At 52.6% G+C, this 14,779-nt stretch overlaps 1 protein-coding gene across 5 annotated transcripts in view; it reads left to right on the forward strand.

Moving 5' to 3' along the window:
• The window catches only part of LOC140454472 (spectrin beta chain, non-erythrocytic 1-like), a 274,811-nt gene that overhangs the window by 125,590 nt on the left and 134,442 nt on the right, over positions 1 to 14,779 (forward strand). For all 5 annotated transcript variants that reach the window (XM_072549239.1, XM_072549238.1, XM_072549237.1 and 2 more), the window contains 2 exons: positions 11,580 to 11,730; positions 13,429 to 14,299. In XM_072549239.1, the coding sequence (XP_072405340.1) occupies positions 11,580 to 11,730; positions 13,429 to 14,299 (1,022 nt within the window). The remainder of the gene's footprint in view (positions 1 to 11,579; positions 11,731 to 13,428; positions 14,300 to 14,779) is intronic.

The following is a 14,779-nucleotide window of genomic DNA, read 5'->3' on the forward strand; positions in this document are numbered from 1 at the left end:
GGCGTGGGTGAGGAGCGCTGGGCAGGCCTTGAGTATGATCACGTGTAAAGGAGGTCTGAGTGCGGACGCTGAACCAATAGAACTAACTTTGAGAGGACAGTGAGTTTGAGGCCTTCACACCTGGAGAAGGATCTGGCTCCATGCCCATTGGGAAAGGAAGATTGAGACTTACCATTGGAGACACAGATGATAAATGAGCATCTGTCATCATTTGACAACGCTGCCAGCCAATCAATGGAGGAAATGGCAGTGGAGAAATTGGAGAGACACAAATGGATAAAGAGGACGTTATCTCTCAGTGGTGAAGAATTTGAGTATTGCTGACAAAATAGACAGACCGTCAAAGCTTTTCATCGTGCACTTATCAGGACAGAATTGCAAGAATGGCAAAATTTGACAGGATAACAATTTGTATTGCAGGATAAAATGGTGCTGATTGGTTGACAAATTGACAGTGATTGGTAGAGGCAATTGCTCCAAGGAGCTATTGTCCCCCATGTCCTCACTTACTCAAAGCTATATTTTGCTACACACCAACTACTGCAAAAGAATTACTAAATTAACCAAAGTCATTACTTCCCTGGTGCCTTCCTCCTGGTGACAGCTCAACCAATCAGAGTTGACTTGCCAAGCAGTCAGCTTTCCTCATGCTGTGTAAATTGTTGTCTCCTTTGAGATTTGGCATTCTTGCCCCCGTCCTGGTCAGTGCGATGTCCAAAACAAAATGGGCACCCAATCCAGATTGGATGTATCCCGTATTAGTGGGGATTGTCAGGGTGGAAATTCCAGAGAATCATTCCCAGGCAATCACTGTGCCTTACGTATGGAGTGTATCCCTGGGAATGATATTTTTACTTGTTATTACACATCTCTGGGGCAGGTGGGACTTCAACTCTGGTCTCCTGGCCCAGAGTTATGGACACTACTGGTACATGATAAGAGGCTTCCAGTCCTAGAGGCCAGGAGGCTTGTTGATATCATTTCATTCTGCCTCAGGATTTTCTCATCTTCTGTTTGATTTTGGTTTCTGTCCTAATTTCTTGCATTGAGAGCTGTTTCCAAACTAACACCACTTCATCACATAGCACAACCTCTCCCTGAGGACTGAGGGAATACAGAGAATGCCGAAGCTACAGAGTGACCCGGGGTTCAGAAGAAGAGAGACTGCGCAAAGGGAGAAAGAAAGAGATCGAAAATGAGAGTGCAGAATTGAAAAGGAGAGAGAGAATGCTAAAGGATCGAGAAATAGAGAGACACCCAGCCTTGAAAAGGAAAGAGATAGAGACAGAATTGAAAAGAACAGAGAGAGACAGAGTGCAAAAAGAGAGAGAGAGAGAGAGAGAGACAGAGTGCAGAGAAAGAGAAAAAGAGACATAGAACTAAAAAGGAAAAGAGGGAGACGGAATTGAAAAGGACAGAAAGAGAGTGCAAAGGGAGAAAGTCAGAGAAACCTTAAATTGGAAAGGAGAGAGAAAGAGCAAGTCTCTGAGTTCAAAGGGATACAGATAGAGAAAGACCGACAGAGAGCATAAGGAGAAAGAGAGTGAACGTGAGCCTCGAATGCCCAGCAGGTGGTGCCAGTGTGCCTCCTGCTGCAAAGTTATAAATCACACAACACCAGCTTTTGCCCGAAACATCGATTTCGAAGCTACTTGGATGCTGCCTGAACTGCTGTGCTCTTCCAGCACCACTAATCCAGAACACCAGGTTATAGTCCAACAGGTTTATTTTGAAGCACTAGCTTTCGGGGCACCACTCCTTTGTCAGGTAGCTACCTGATGAAGGAGCAGCGCTCTGAGAACTTGCACTTCCAAATAAACCTGTTGGACTATAACCAGGTGTTGTGTAATTTTTAACTTTGTCCACCCCAGTCCAACACCGGCTCCTCCACCATCAGACTATTGATTATATTTCTACTCCATTCAATTACTTATTTTAAGTGCACATTATTTCAGTGAGGAATTAAACCTGTATGTTGTTTTTCGAGGTAAGAGATCGTGCCAAGGGACCCATCCGTGACTCGAAAGGGGAAATGGTGGCCAGGCTAGAGCTCTGTGAACATTGGTGTGGATCCCATTGTTACTGGGTTCGACAGGGTCAGTGCAGGAAGGATGTTTCACTCTTGGCTGATGAATCAAGACCCAGGAGGCAGACAGTCTCTGAATAAAGGGCAGGCCTTTTCGCAAGGGTTGGCTTATGAGGAAAGATTGAGTACACTGGGACCATACTTATTGGAATTTAGAAAAATGAAGGGCGATCTCATAGAAATATTTAAAATTATGAAGGGAATAGATAAGATAGAAGCAAAGAGGTTGTTACTACTGGCAGGTGAAACTAGAACTAGGGACATAGTCTCAAAATAAAGGGGGAGCAGATTTAGGGCTGAGCTGAGGAGGAATGTCTTCACCTGAAAGGTTGTCAATCTGAGGAATCCCCTGCCCAGTTGAGGTTACCTCATTGAGTGTCTTTAAGACAAAGATAGATTTTTGAACAGTAAAGAAATTAAGGGTTATGGGTTATGGTGAGTGGGTGGGTAAGTGGATATGAGTCCCCGAAAAGATCAGCCGCTCTCTGGGTGAAGACATTTACCGTCATCTCAGTCTGAAAAGGTTTAGCCCACTGGTCTGGACTCCTTCTCCCCCCCCCCCCCCCCACCCCCCAATCAGGGACACAGGGACATCCTTCCTGTATCTAACCTGCCCAGTCCTGTTAGAAGTTTATAGGTTTCGATGAGATCCCCCTCATCCTTCTAAACTCCAGTGAGTACAATCCGAACCGATTCAACCTCTCCTCACACGTCAGGGCTGCCATCCCAGGATTCAGTCTGGTAAACCTTCACTGTATTCCCTCCATAGCAGGAATATCCTTCCTCAGATGAGGAGACCAGAACTGCACACAATACTCCAGGTGTGGCCTCACCAAGGCCCTGTGTAATTGCAGTGGGACATGCCTGGTCCTGGACTTGGATCCTCTCGCTATGTAGGCCAACATACCATGTGCCTTCTCTACTGCCCGCTGCACTGCACACTGTCAGTGACTGGTACACAAAGACACCCAGGTCTCATCGAATATTCCCACCTCGCAATTTACAGCTTCTCAAATAATAATCTGCCTTCCTAATTTTGCTACCAGAGTGCATCACCTCACCTTTATCCACATTATACTGCATCTGCCGTGCATTTGCCCACTGAATCAGGCTGTCCAACTCACACTGCAACATCCTCCTCACAGCTCACCCATCCACTCAGCTTTGTATCATCTGCCAATGTTGAGATATTACATTTACTCCCCTCATTAACATACATTGTGAATAGCTGGGGTCCTAATATTGATCCTTGCAGTCCCCACGAGTCATTCAGAAAAAGACCCTCTTATTCCTACTTCCTGTTTCCTGTCTGGTAATCAATTTTCCATCTCGATACACTACCCTCTAATCCCAGCTGCTTTAATTTTATAATTTAGCTCTTGCTTTGTTGAAAACCTTCTGGAAGTCTGAATAAAACACATCGACTAGCTCCCCCTGATCAACAACACCAGTTACATTCAAGAAGAATTCCAGTAAATCTATTTTGCATCAGTGTTTACTGTGGAAAAGGACATGGAAGATATAGAATGTAGGAAAGTAGATGGTGACATCTTGAAAAATATCCATGTTACAGAGGAGGAAGTGCTGGATGTCGTGAAATGCATAAAAGTGGATAAATCCCCAGGACCTGATCAGGTGTACCCAAGAACTCTGTGGGAAGCTAAGGAAGTGATTTCAAGACCTCTTGTTGAGATATTTGTATCATTGATAGTCACAGGTGAGGTGCCAGAATATTGGAGGTTGGCTAATGTGGTGCCACTGTTTAAGAAAGGTGGTTAAGGACAAGCCAGGGAACTATAGACCAGTGAGCCTGATGTCGGTGGTGGGCAAGTTGTTGGAGGGAATCCTGAGGGACAGGATGTACATGTATTTGGAAAGGCAAGGACTGATTAGGAATAGTCAACATGGCTTTGTGCGTGGGAAATCATGTCTCACAAACTTGATTGAGTTGTTTGAAAAAGTAACAAAGAGGATTGATGAGGGAGGAGCAGTAGATGTGATCTATATAGACTTCAGTAAGGCGTTCGACAAGGTTCCCCATGGGAGACTGGTTAGCAAGGTTAGATCTCATGGAACACAGGGAGAACGAGCCAGTTGGATACAGAACTGGCTCAAAGGTAGAAGACTGAGGGTGGTGGTGGAGGGTTGTTTCTCAGACTGGAGGCCTGTGACCAGTGGAGTGTCAGAAGGATTGGTGCTGGGTCCTCTACTTTTTGTCATTTATGTAAATGATTTGGATGTGAGCAAAAAAGGTATAGTTAGTAAGTTTGCTGATGACACCAAAATTGGAGGTGTAGTGGACAGTGAAGAAGGTTACCTCAGATTACAACAGGATCTGGACCAGATGGGCCAATGGGCTGAGAAGTGGCAGATGGAGTTTAATTCAGATAAATGCGAGGTGCTGCATTTTGGAAAAGCAAATCTTAGCAGGACTTATACACTTAATGGTAAGGTCCTCGGGAGTGTTGCTGAACAAAGAGACCTTGGAGTGCAGGTTCATAGCTCCTTGAAAGTAGAGTCGCAGGTAGATAGGATAGTGAAGAAGGCGTTTGGTATGCTTTCCTTTATTGGTCAGAGTATCGAGTACAGGGGTTGGGGGTCATGTTGTGGCTGTACAGGACATTGGTTAGGCCACTTTTGGAATATTGCGTGCAATTCTGGTCTCCATCCTATCGGAAAGATGTTGTGAAACTTGAAAGGGTTCAGAAAAGATTTACAAGGATGTTGCCAGGGTTGGAGGATTTGAGGTATAGGGAGAGGTTGGGTAAGCTAGGGCTGTTTTCCCTGGAGCGTCGGAAGCTGAGGGGTGACCTTATAGAGGTTTATAAAATCATGAGGAGCGTGGATAGGATAAATAGACAAAGTCTTTTCCCTGGGGTCAGGGAGTCCAGAACTAGAGGGCATAGGTTTAGGGTGAGAGGGAAAGATATAAAAGAGACCTAAGGGGCAACTTTTTCACACAGAGGGTGGTACGTGTATGGAATGAGCTGCCAGAGGATGTGGTGGAGGCTGGTACAATTGCAACATTTAAGAGTCATTTGGATGGGTATATGAATAGGAAGGGTTTGGAGGGATATGGGCTGGGTGCTGGCAGGTGGGACTAGATTGGGTTGGGATAGCTGGTCGGCATGGACGGGTTGGACCAAGGGGTCTGTTTCCGAGCTGTACATCTCTATGACTTCATGAATGTCTCTGATGGTTTGCTGTTTGTTACTCCTTGCTGACTGTGTCTGATGCTGCTGCTGTTTCCAAGGCGCTGTGCTGTAAAACCTTTGATAATGGACTCTCACAGCTTCCCCACTGCCAATGCCAGACTCACTGCTCTATAATTCTTTGTGTTCTCTCTTGCCTTTTATGTTGGCTACCCTCCAATCTTCACTCAGGGAGTGGTGGGTCTTTGGATTACTCTACTCCAGAGGACTATGGAGACACGGTCATGGAGATTGGTCAAGGCAGAGTTTGATATATTTCTAGATATTAAAGATGTCAAGGGATATAGGGAAAGTGCAGGAAAATAGCTTTGAAGTAGATCAGCCAAAATCTCATTGAACAGCAGAGCAGGCTTGAGGGGCAGAATGGCCTACTCCGGTTCCGATGTTTGATGGAGATGTTTGGCAAAAGGACCAAGGGCAGATGTGCCCAGGGCTGTTGCAATGCACAGAAGGGACAGCGGATAGATCATACCTGAAGGGAAAGGGTATGCTGGGAAATGGAGTAGGAGCAGGTATGATGGCCTGATAGGTCTCCTAGCCATTCTGAGATAGGTTTGTTTTACTGAATGACCAGGGATTGTTCACAGACAGTGAAAGGAGAAGGAATATTGAAAATCGCTGTGTGGGGAGCACTGTGGAGTGGGAACAGAGTGGGAGGAATGAGCCGTCAGATAGTCTCCACAAATAGGCAGATAACAGGAGTCTCCGTGGAGAGGGGTGTAACAGGGAGAGTCCGTGGAGAGGGGTGTAACAGGGAGTCTCCGTGGAGAGGGGTGTAACAGGGAGTCTCCATGGAGAGGGGTGTAACGGGGAGAGTCCGTGGAGAGGGGTGTAACGGGGAGTCTCCGTGGAGAGGGGTGTAACAGGGAGTCTCCGTGGAGAGGGGTGTAACAGGGAGAGTCCGTGGAGAGGGGTGTAACAGGGAGTCTCCGTGGAGAGGGGTGTAACAGGGAGAGTCCGTGGAGAGGGGTGTAACAGGGAGTCTCCGTGGAGAGGGGTGTAACAGGGAGTCTCCATGGAGAGGGGTGTAACGGGGAGAGTCCGTGGAGAGGGGTGTAACAGGGAGTGTCCGTGAAGAGGGGTGTAACAAGGAGTCTCCATGGAGAGGGGTGTAACAGGGAGTCCCCGTGGAGAGGGGTGTAACAGGGAGTGTCCGTGGAGAGGGGTGTAACAGGGAGTGTCCGTGGAGAGGGGTGTAACAGGGAGTGTCCGTGGAGAGGGGTGTAACAGGGAGAGTCCGTGGAGAGGGGTGTAACAGGGAGAGTCCGTGGAGAGGGGTGTAACAGGGAGAGTCCATTGAGAGGGGTGTAACAGGGAGTCTCTGTGGAGAGGGGTGTAACAGGGAGAGTCCGTGGAGAGGGGTGTAACAGGGAGAGTCTGTGGAGAGGGGTGTAACATGGAGTCTCTGTGGAGAGGGGTGTAACAGGGAGAGTCCGTGGAGAGGGGTGTAACAGGGAGTGTCCGTGGAGAGGGGTGTAACAGGGAGAGTCCGTGGAGAGGGGTGTAACAGGGAGAGTCCGTGGAGAGGGGTGTAACAGGGAGTCTCCGTGGAGAGGGGTGTAACAGGGAGAGTCCGTGGAGAGGGGTGTAACAGGGAGTCTCCGTGGAGAGGGGTGTAACAGGGAGTCTCCGTGGAGAGGGGTGTAACAGGGAGTCTCCATGGAGAGGGGTGTAACGGGGAGAGTCCGTGGAGAGGGGTGTAACAGGGAGTGTCCGTGAAGAGGGGTGTAACAAGGAGTCTCCATGGAGAGGGGTGTAACAGGGAGTCCCCGTGGAGAGGGGTGTAACAGGGAGTGTCCGTGGAGAGGGGTGTAACAGGGAGTGTCCGTGGAGAGGGGTGTAACAGGGAGTGTCCGTGGAGAGGGGTGTAACAGGGAGAGTCCGTGGAGAGGGGTGTAACAGGGAGAGTCCGTGGAGAGGGGTGTAACAGGGAGAGTCTGTGGAGAGGGGTGTAACATGGAGTCTCTGTGGAGAGGGGTGTAACAGGGAGAGTCCGTGGAGAGGGGTGTAACAGGGAGTGTCCGTGGAGAGGGGTGTAACAGGGAGAGTCCGTGGAGAGGGATGTTACAGGGAGAGTCCGTGGAGAGGGGTGTAACAGGGAGAGTCCGTGGAGAGGGGTGTAACAGGGAGAGTCCGTGGAGAGGGGTGTAACAGGGAGTCTCTGTGGAGAGGGGTGTAACAGGGAGAGTCCGTGGAGAGGGGTGTAACATGGAGTCTCTGTGGAGAGGGGTGTAACAGGGAGAGTCCGTGGAGAGGGGTGTAACAGGGAGTGTCCGTGGAGAGGGGTGTAACAGGGAGAGTCCGTGGAGAGGGATGTTACAGGGAGAGTCCGTGGAGAGGGGTGTAACAGGGAGAGTCCGTGGAGAGGGGTGTAACAGGGAGAGTCCGTGGAGAGGGGTGTAACAGGGAGTCTCCGTGGAGAGGGGTGTAACAGGGAGTCTCTGTGGAGAGGGGTGTAACAGGGAGAGTCCGTGGAGAGGGGTGTAACAGGGAGTGTCCGTGGAGAGGGGTGTAACAGGGAGAGTCAGTGGAGAGGGATGTTACAGGGAGAGTCCGTGGAGAGGGGTGTAACAGGGAGTCTCCGTGGAGAGGGGTGTAACAGGGAGAGTCCGTGGAGAGGGGTGTAACAGGGAGTCTCTGTGGAAAGGGGTGTAACAGGGAGTGTCCGTGGAGAGAGGTGTAACAGGGAGTGTCCGTGGAGAGGGGTGTAACAGGGAGTCTCCATGGAGAGGGGTGTAACAGGGAGAGTCCGTGGAGAGGGGTGTAACAGGGAGAGTCCGTGGAGAGGGGTGTAACAGGGAGTCTCCATGGAGAGGGGTGTAACAGGGAGTGTCCGTGGAGAGGGGTGTAACAGGGAGTCTCCATGGAGAGGGGTGTAACAGGGAGTCTCTGTGGAGAGGGGTGTAACAGGGAGAGTCCGTGGAGAGGGGTGTAACAGGGAGTGTCCGTGGAGAGGGGTGTAACAGGGAGAGTCCGTGGAGAGGGGTGTAACAGGGAGAGTCCGTGGAGAGGGGTGTAACAGGGAGTGTCCGTGGAGAGGGGTGTAACAGGGAGAGTCCGTGGAGAGGGGTGTAACAGGGAGTGTCCGTGGAGAGGGGTGTAACAGGGAGTCTCTGTGGAGAGGGGTGTAACAGGGAGAGTCCGTGGAGAGGGGTGTAACAGGGAGAGTCCGTGGAGAGGGGTGTAACAGGGATGTCCGTGGAGAGGGGTGTAACAGGGAGTCTCTGTGGAGAGGGGTGTAACAGGGAGAGTCCGTGGAGAGGGGTGTAACAGGGAGTCTCCATGGAGAGGGGTGTAACAGGGAGTCTCCGTGGAGAGGGGTGTAACAGGGAGTCTCCATGGAGAGGGGTGTAACAGGGAGAGTCCGTTGAGAGGGATGTTACAGGGAGTCTCTGTGGAGAGGGGTGTAACAGGGAGTCTCTGTGGAGAGGGGTGTAACAGGGAGTCTCTGTGGAGAGGGGTGTAACAGGGAGAGTCCGTGGAGAGGGGTGTAACATGGAGTCTCTGTGGAGAGGGGTGTAACAGGGAGAGTCCGTGGAGAGGGGTGTAACAGGGAGTGTCCGTGGAGAGGGGTGTAACAGGGAGTGTCCGTGGAGAGGGGTGTAACAGGGAGAGTCCGTTGAGAGGGATGTTACAGGGAGTCTCTGTGGAGAGGGGTGTAACAGGGAGAGTCCGTGGAGAGGGGTGTAACATGGAGTCTCTGTGGAGAGGGGTGTAACAGGGAGAGTCCGTGGAGAGGGGTGTAACAGGGAGTGTCCGTGGAGAGGGGTGTAACAGGGAGAGTCCGTGGAGAGGGATGTTACAGGGAGAGTCCGTGGAGAGGGGTGTAACAGGGAGAGTCCGTGGAGAGGGGTGTAACAGGGAGAGTCCGTGGAGAGGGGTGTAACAGGGAGTCTCTGTGGAGAGGGGTGTAACAGGGAGTCTCTGTGGAGAGGGGTGTAACAGGCAGTGTCCGTGGAGAGGGGTGTAACAGGGAGTCTCCATGGAGAGGGGTGTAACAGGGAGAGTCCGTGGAGAGGGGTGTAACGGAGAGAGTCCGTTGAGAGGGATGTTACAGGGAGTCTCTGTGGAGAGGGGTGTAACAGGGAGAGTCCGTGGAGAGGGGTGTAACAGGGAGTCTCTGTGGAGAGGGGTGTAACAGGGAGAGTCCGTGGAGAGGGGTGTAACATGGAGTCTCTGTGGAGAGGGGTGTAACAGGGAGAGTCCGTGGAGAGGGATGTTACAGGGAGAGTCCGTGGAGAGGGGTGTAACAGGGAGAGTCCGTGGAGATGGGTGTAACAGGGAGAGTCCGTGGAGAGGGGTGTAACAGGGAGTCTCCGTGGAGAGGGGTGTAACAGGGAGTCTCTGTGGAGAGGGGTGTAACAGGGAGAGTCCGTGGAGAGGGGTGTAACGCGGAGAGTCCGTGGAGAGAGGTGTAACAGGGAGTGTCCGTGGAGAGGGGTGTAACAGGGAGTCTCCATGGAGAGGGGTGTAACAGGGAGAGTCCGTGGAGAGGGGTGTAACAGGGAGTGTCCGTGGAGAGGGATGTTACAGGGAGTCTCTGTGGAGAGGGGTGTAACAGGGAGAGTCCGTGGAGAGGGGTGTAACAGGGAGTCTCCATGGAGAGGGGTGTAACAGGGAGTGTCCGTGGAGAGGGGTGTAACAGGGAGAGTCCGTGGAGAGGGGTGTAACAGGGAGTCTCTGTGGAGAGGGGTGTAACAGGGAGAGTCCGTGGAGAGGTGTGTAACAGGGAGTGTCCGTGGAGAGGGGTGTAACAGGGAGAGTCCGTGGAGAGGGATGTTACAGGGAGAGTCCGTGGAGAGGGGTGTAACAGGGAGAGTCCGTGGAGAGGGGTGTAACAGGGAGAGTCCGTGGAGAGGGATGTTACAGGGAGTGTCCGTGGAGAGGGGTGTAACAGGGAGAGTCCGTGGAGAGGGGTGTAACAGGGAGTGTCCGTGGAGAGGGATGTTACAGGGAGTCTCTGTGGAGAGGGGTGTAACAGGGAGAGTCCGTGGAGAGGGGTGTAACAGGGAGAGTCTGTGGAGAGGGGTGTAACAGGGAGTGTCCGTGGAGAGGGGTGTAACAGGGAGAGTCCGTGGAGAGGGGTGTAACAGGGAGAGTCCGTGGAGAGGGGTGTAACAGGGAGAGTCCGTGGAGAGGGGTGTAACGGGGAGAGTCCGTGGAGAGGGGTGTAACAGGGAGTGTCTGTGGAGAGGGGTGTAACAGGGAGAGTCTGTGGAGAGGGGTGTAACAGGGAGAGTCCGTGGAGAGGGGTGTAACAGGGACAGTCCGTGGAGAGGGATGTTACAGGGAGTCTCCGTGGAGAGGGGTGTAACGGGGAGTGTCCGTGGAGAGGGGTGTAACGGGGAGTGTCCGTGGAGAGGGGTGTAACAGGGAGTCTCCGTGGAGAGGGGTGTAACAGGGAGAGTCCGTGGAGAGGGGTGTAACAGGGAGAGTCTGTGGAGAGGGGTGTAACAGGGAATCTCCGTTGAGAGGGGTGTAACAGGGAGTCTCCGTGGAGAGGGGTGTAACAGGGAATCTCCGTTGAGAGGGGTGTAACAGGGAGTCTCTGTGGAGAGGGGTGTAACAGGGAATCTCCGTTGAGAGGGGTGTAACAGGGAGTCCCCATGGAGAGGGGTGTAACAGGGAATCTCCATGGAGTGGGATGTAACAGGGAGTCTCCGTGGAGAGGGGTGTAACAGGGAATCTCCATGTAGTGGGATGTAACAGGGAGTCTCCGTTGAGAGGGGTGTAACAGGGAGTCTCTGTGGAGAGGGGTGTAACAGGGAATCTCCGTTGAGAGGGGTGTAACAGGGAGTCCCCATGGAGTGGGATGTAACAGGGAGTCCCCATGGAGTGGGATGTAACAGGGAGTCCCCATGGAGTGGGATGTAACACGGAGTCCCCATGGAGTGGGATGTAACAGGGAGTCTCCGTGGAGAGGAGTGTAACAGGGAGTCTCCGTGGAGAGGAGTGTAACAGGGAGTCTCCGTGGAGAGGGGTGTAACAGGGAGTCTCCATGGATAAGGGTGTTACAGGGAGTCTCCTTGGAGAGGGGTGTAACAGGGAGTCTCCGTGGAGAGGGGTGTAACAGGGAGTCTCCATGGATAAGGGTGTTACAGGGAGTCTCTGTGCATAGGGGTGTAACAGGGAGAGTCCGTGGAGTGGGGTTTAACAGGGTGCCTCTCTGGATAGAGGTGTTAACCTGGAGTTTCCATGGAGAGGTGTTAACAGGGAGTCTCTGTGGATGACTCCATGACAAATGCCATCTCTCATTCAAGTCTTTTCTACTGTCTCCACAGATGCTGTTGTGTTGGAAAGATTTGGGGAAGCACTTGCTGGAGGCTGAGGACCTACTCCAGAAACACTGCCTCCTAGAGGCAGATATCTCAGTGCAGGCTGAGCGAGTGAAGGGCCTCAATATGGCTGCCCTGGAGTTTACCGAATTGGAAGGTTTGTATGTAACTCAGAACTAGAAGTGGGGGAGGTTAGGCACACCAATTGCCCTGTGTTTGTCTTATTCATCTCTGGTTTCGACAATTAACTCAGTGGCTAAGTTTATTGTTAGGCTCCATTTAACTCACCAAATGTGAGTCAACATCCACACCTTGTGTTTTTATATCACCTGGCAGCTGTTTGTATCTTGCCCTGTACGTTTAAATTATTAATAGAAATTACAAACAAAAACAAGTTGGGATTTTTGTTATCCTCATATGAAAAGGGATACAGTCAGTGTAAGTGGTAGAGGGGTCACAGAATTACTGAATGATATGCAGGAGAGGCTGTTTTATCAGTATGTAGCTAATCACTAGCTGGAGCTGTGACTAGTTCAAGATGTTAAACGGTCTCTTCATGTGCTATATTCATGACTAATTTGCACCAACTGTCAAGTTGGGGCTGGCCAAGGGCAGGAAGCAGGAAGTGAATCCTGGTCTTCCGGAAGTGAACCCCAAGTCAGGAACTATGTGGGGACTCACTTCAGGGACTCATTCTGTGGTGGGGGGGAGGTGATTGGGAGATGGTGGGGGGAGGCGGGGTTGGTTGTAGATCCTCCAAAACCTTTCCCATCAGGATGCTCTGATGGCCATAGAGTCGTACTGAGTGGAAACAGGCCCTTTGGCCCACCATGTGTATGCTGACCAACAAACACCAAACTATACTGATCCCATTTATCTGCAGCCAGTCCATAGCTGTCCAGGTCCTGGCATTTTAAGTGCTTGACCAAATTATAAAGGATATTGGTGAGGTCTCTCCTGGAGTTCTGTGTTCAGTTCTGGTCGTCCTGTTATAGGAAGGATATTATTAAGCTGAAGAGGGTTCAGAAGAGATTTAGCAAGATGATGCCGGGTCTGGAGGCTTTGAGTTACAAGGAGAGGCTGGATAGGTTTGGACTATTTTCATTGGAGCTTAAGAGGTTGAGGGGTGACCTTATGGAGGTTTTTAAAATCATGAGGGGTATAGATAAGGTATCTTTTCCCGAGGGTGAGGAATTTCAAGACTAGGGGGCATGTTTTTAAGGTGAGAGGAAAAAGATTTTAATAAAGACATAAGGAGCAATTTTGTTTATGCACAGAAGGTGGTTCTTGTGTGGAATGAACTTCCTGAGGAAGTGGTGGATGTATGTACAATTACAACATTTAAAAGACATTTGGATAGATAGATAAATAGGAGGGGTTTGGAGGGATATGGGCCAAAAGGAGGCAGGTGGGACTAGTTTGGTTTGGGATTATGGTCAGCATGGACTGGTTGGGCCGAAGGGTCTATTTCTGTGCTGTACGACACTATGACTCGAAACGACCCTAAGCCAATCTTCCTTCTGATCATTGTAGTCAGCCAATGTAACTCACCCAATAGTGCAGTCGGTTGGCTAGGACTGTCTACGGTGCACTGGACTCTGGCTGGCCAATCCCAACCTTGCTGTCATGGTGACATGAGGTGATGCTGAAGGTATCTGTCCCACCAGGTGGAGCCACTGAGAGTGTGCTGTGACGTTCTGGGGGTGATGGCCTGGCGGGGTGGTCAGTGCGACATGGTGCCAGTGTCCGGGCTGGGTTGGCGCGCTTGGGTTCGAACCCACGGCCTCTTGGCCTTCGCCCTCACACACCCCCCACCCCCCCCACCTTCTGAGCCAATCCCTTGCATCGCCCGCAGGTTACCAGCCGTGCGACCCGCAGGTCATCCGCAACCGGGTCCAGCACGTCAGCAGCTGCCTGGAGGAGCTGCAGCGGCTGGCGTCGTGTCGGAGGGAGGAGCTGGAGGGCTGGCGCCGCCTCTGGGAGTTCTTCCAGGAGATGGAGGAGGCGGAGGGCTGGATCCACGAGAAAGAGCAGGTCATCTCCTCGGCCCACTGTGGCAAGGACGTGGACAGCGCCACCCGGCTGCTGACCAAGCACGAGGCGCTGATGGGGGAGTTGGTGGCTCGATGTGGCCTCCTCACCCAGACCATCACCAAGGGCGAGCAGATCCTGGCGCAGAAACACTTTGGCACCGGCAACATCCAGGAGCGGATTCTGGAGGTGCGGCTCCAGTGGAAAACGCTGGACGAGTTGGTGACTCTGCGCCAGCAGCGGATCCAGGAGGCACTCGGCTTCTTCCAGTTCAAGGCCGAGGCGGACGACCTGGAGCTGTGGCTGCAGGACGCCTACCGCCTGGCCTCCAGCGACGACTTTGGGCACGACGAGTACTCCACCCAGTCGCTGGCCAAGAAGCACCGGGGCCTGTCCGAGGAGATCGAGCAGCACCGGCAGACGGTCCACACCCTGCGCACTCAGGCCAGCGGCCTGGCCCCCGAGTACCTGGAGTCGGGCGAGGTGCAGAGCCGGGTGTCAGAGCTGGAGACCCTCTACACTGAGGTGAAGGAGGTGGCAGGCCTACGCAGGCAGTGGCTGCAGGACGCCCTGGCGATTTACCGCATGTTCACTGAGGTCAACGCCTGTGAGCTGTGGATCGACGAGAAGGAGCAATGGTTCAACAACATGGAGGTCCCTGGGACACTGGAGGACCTCGAGCTGGTCCAGCAGAGGTACAGGCCTGAACCCTGACAGGGCATCATCACCACTGGGGTGGGGGGGAGGAGAATGGAGAAGGGGGAGGGGATAGCACCACCCCCAGGGGGAGAGAGGGGGAGGGAGACAGCACCACCCCCGGGGGGAGAGAGAACACCACCCCCAGGGGGAGAGGGGAGAGAGATCACCAACCCCAGGGGGAGAGAGAGGGACAGCACCACCCCCAGGGGGAGAGACGAGAGAGACAGCACCACCCCCAGGGGGAGAGAGGGGAGAGACAGCACCACCCCCAGGGGGAGAGGGGAGAGAGATCACCAACCCCAGGGGGAGAGGGGAGAGAGATCACCAACCCCAGGGGGAGAGAGAGGGACAGCACCACCCCCAGGGGGAGAGACGAGAGAGACAGCACCACCCCCAGGGGGAGAGAGGGGAGAGACAGCACCACCCCCAGGGGGAGAGAGAGAGGGGGACAGCACCACCCCCAGGGGGAGAGAGGG

Source organism: Chiloscyllium punctatum, chromosome 29 (assembly GCF_047496795.1).
Source record: "Chiloscyllium punctatum isolate Juve2018m chromosome 29, sChiPun1.3, whole genome shotgun sequence".
Lineage (NCBI taxonomy): Eukaryota > Metazoa > Chordata > Chondrichthyes > Orectolobiformes > Hemiscylliidae > Chiloscyllium > Chiloscyllium punctatum.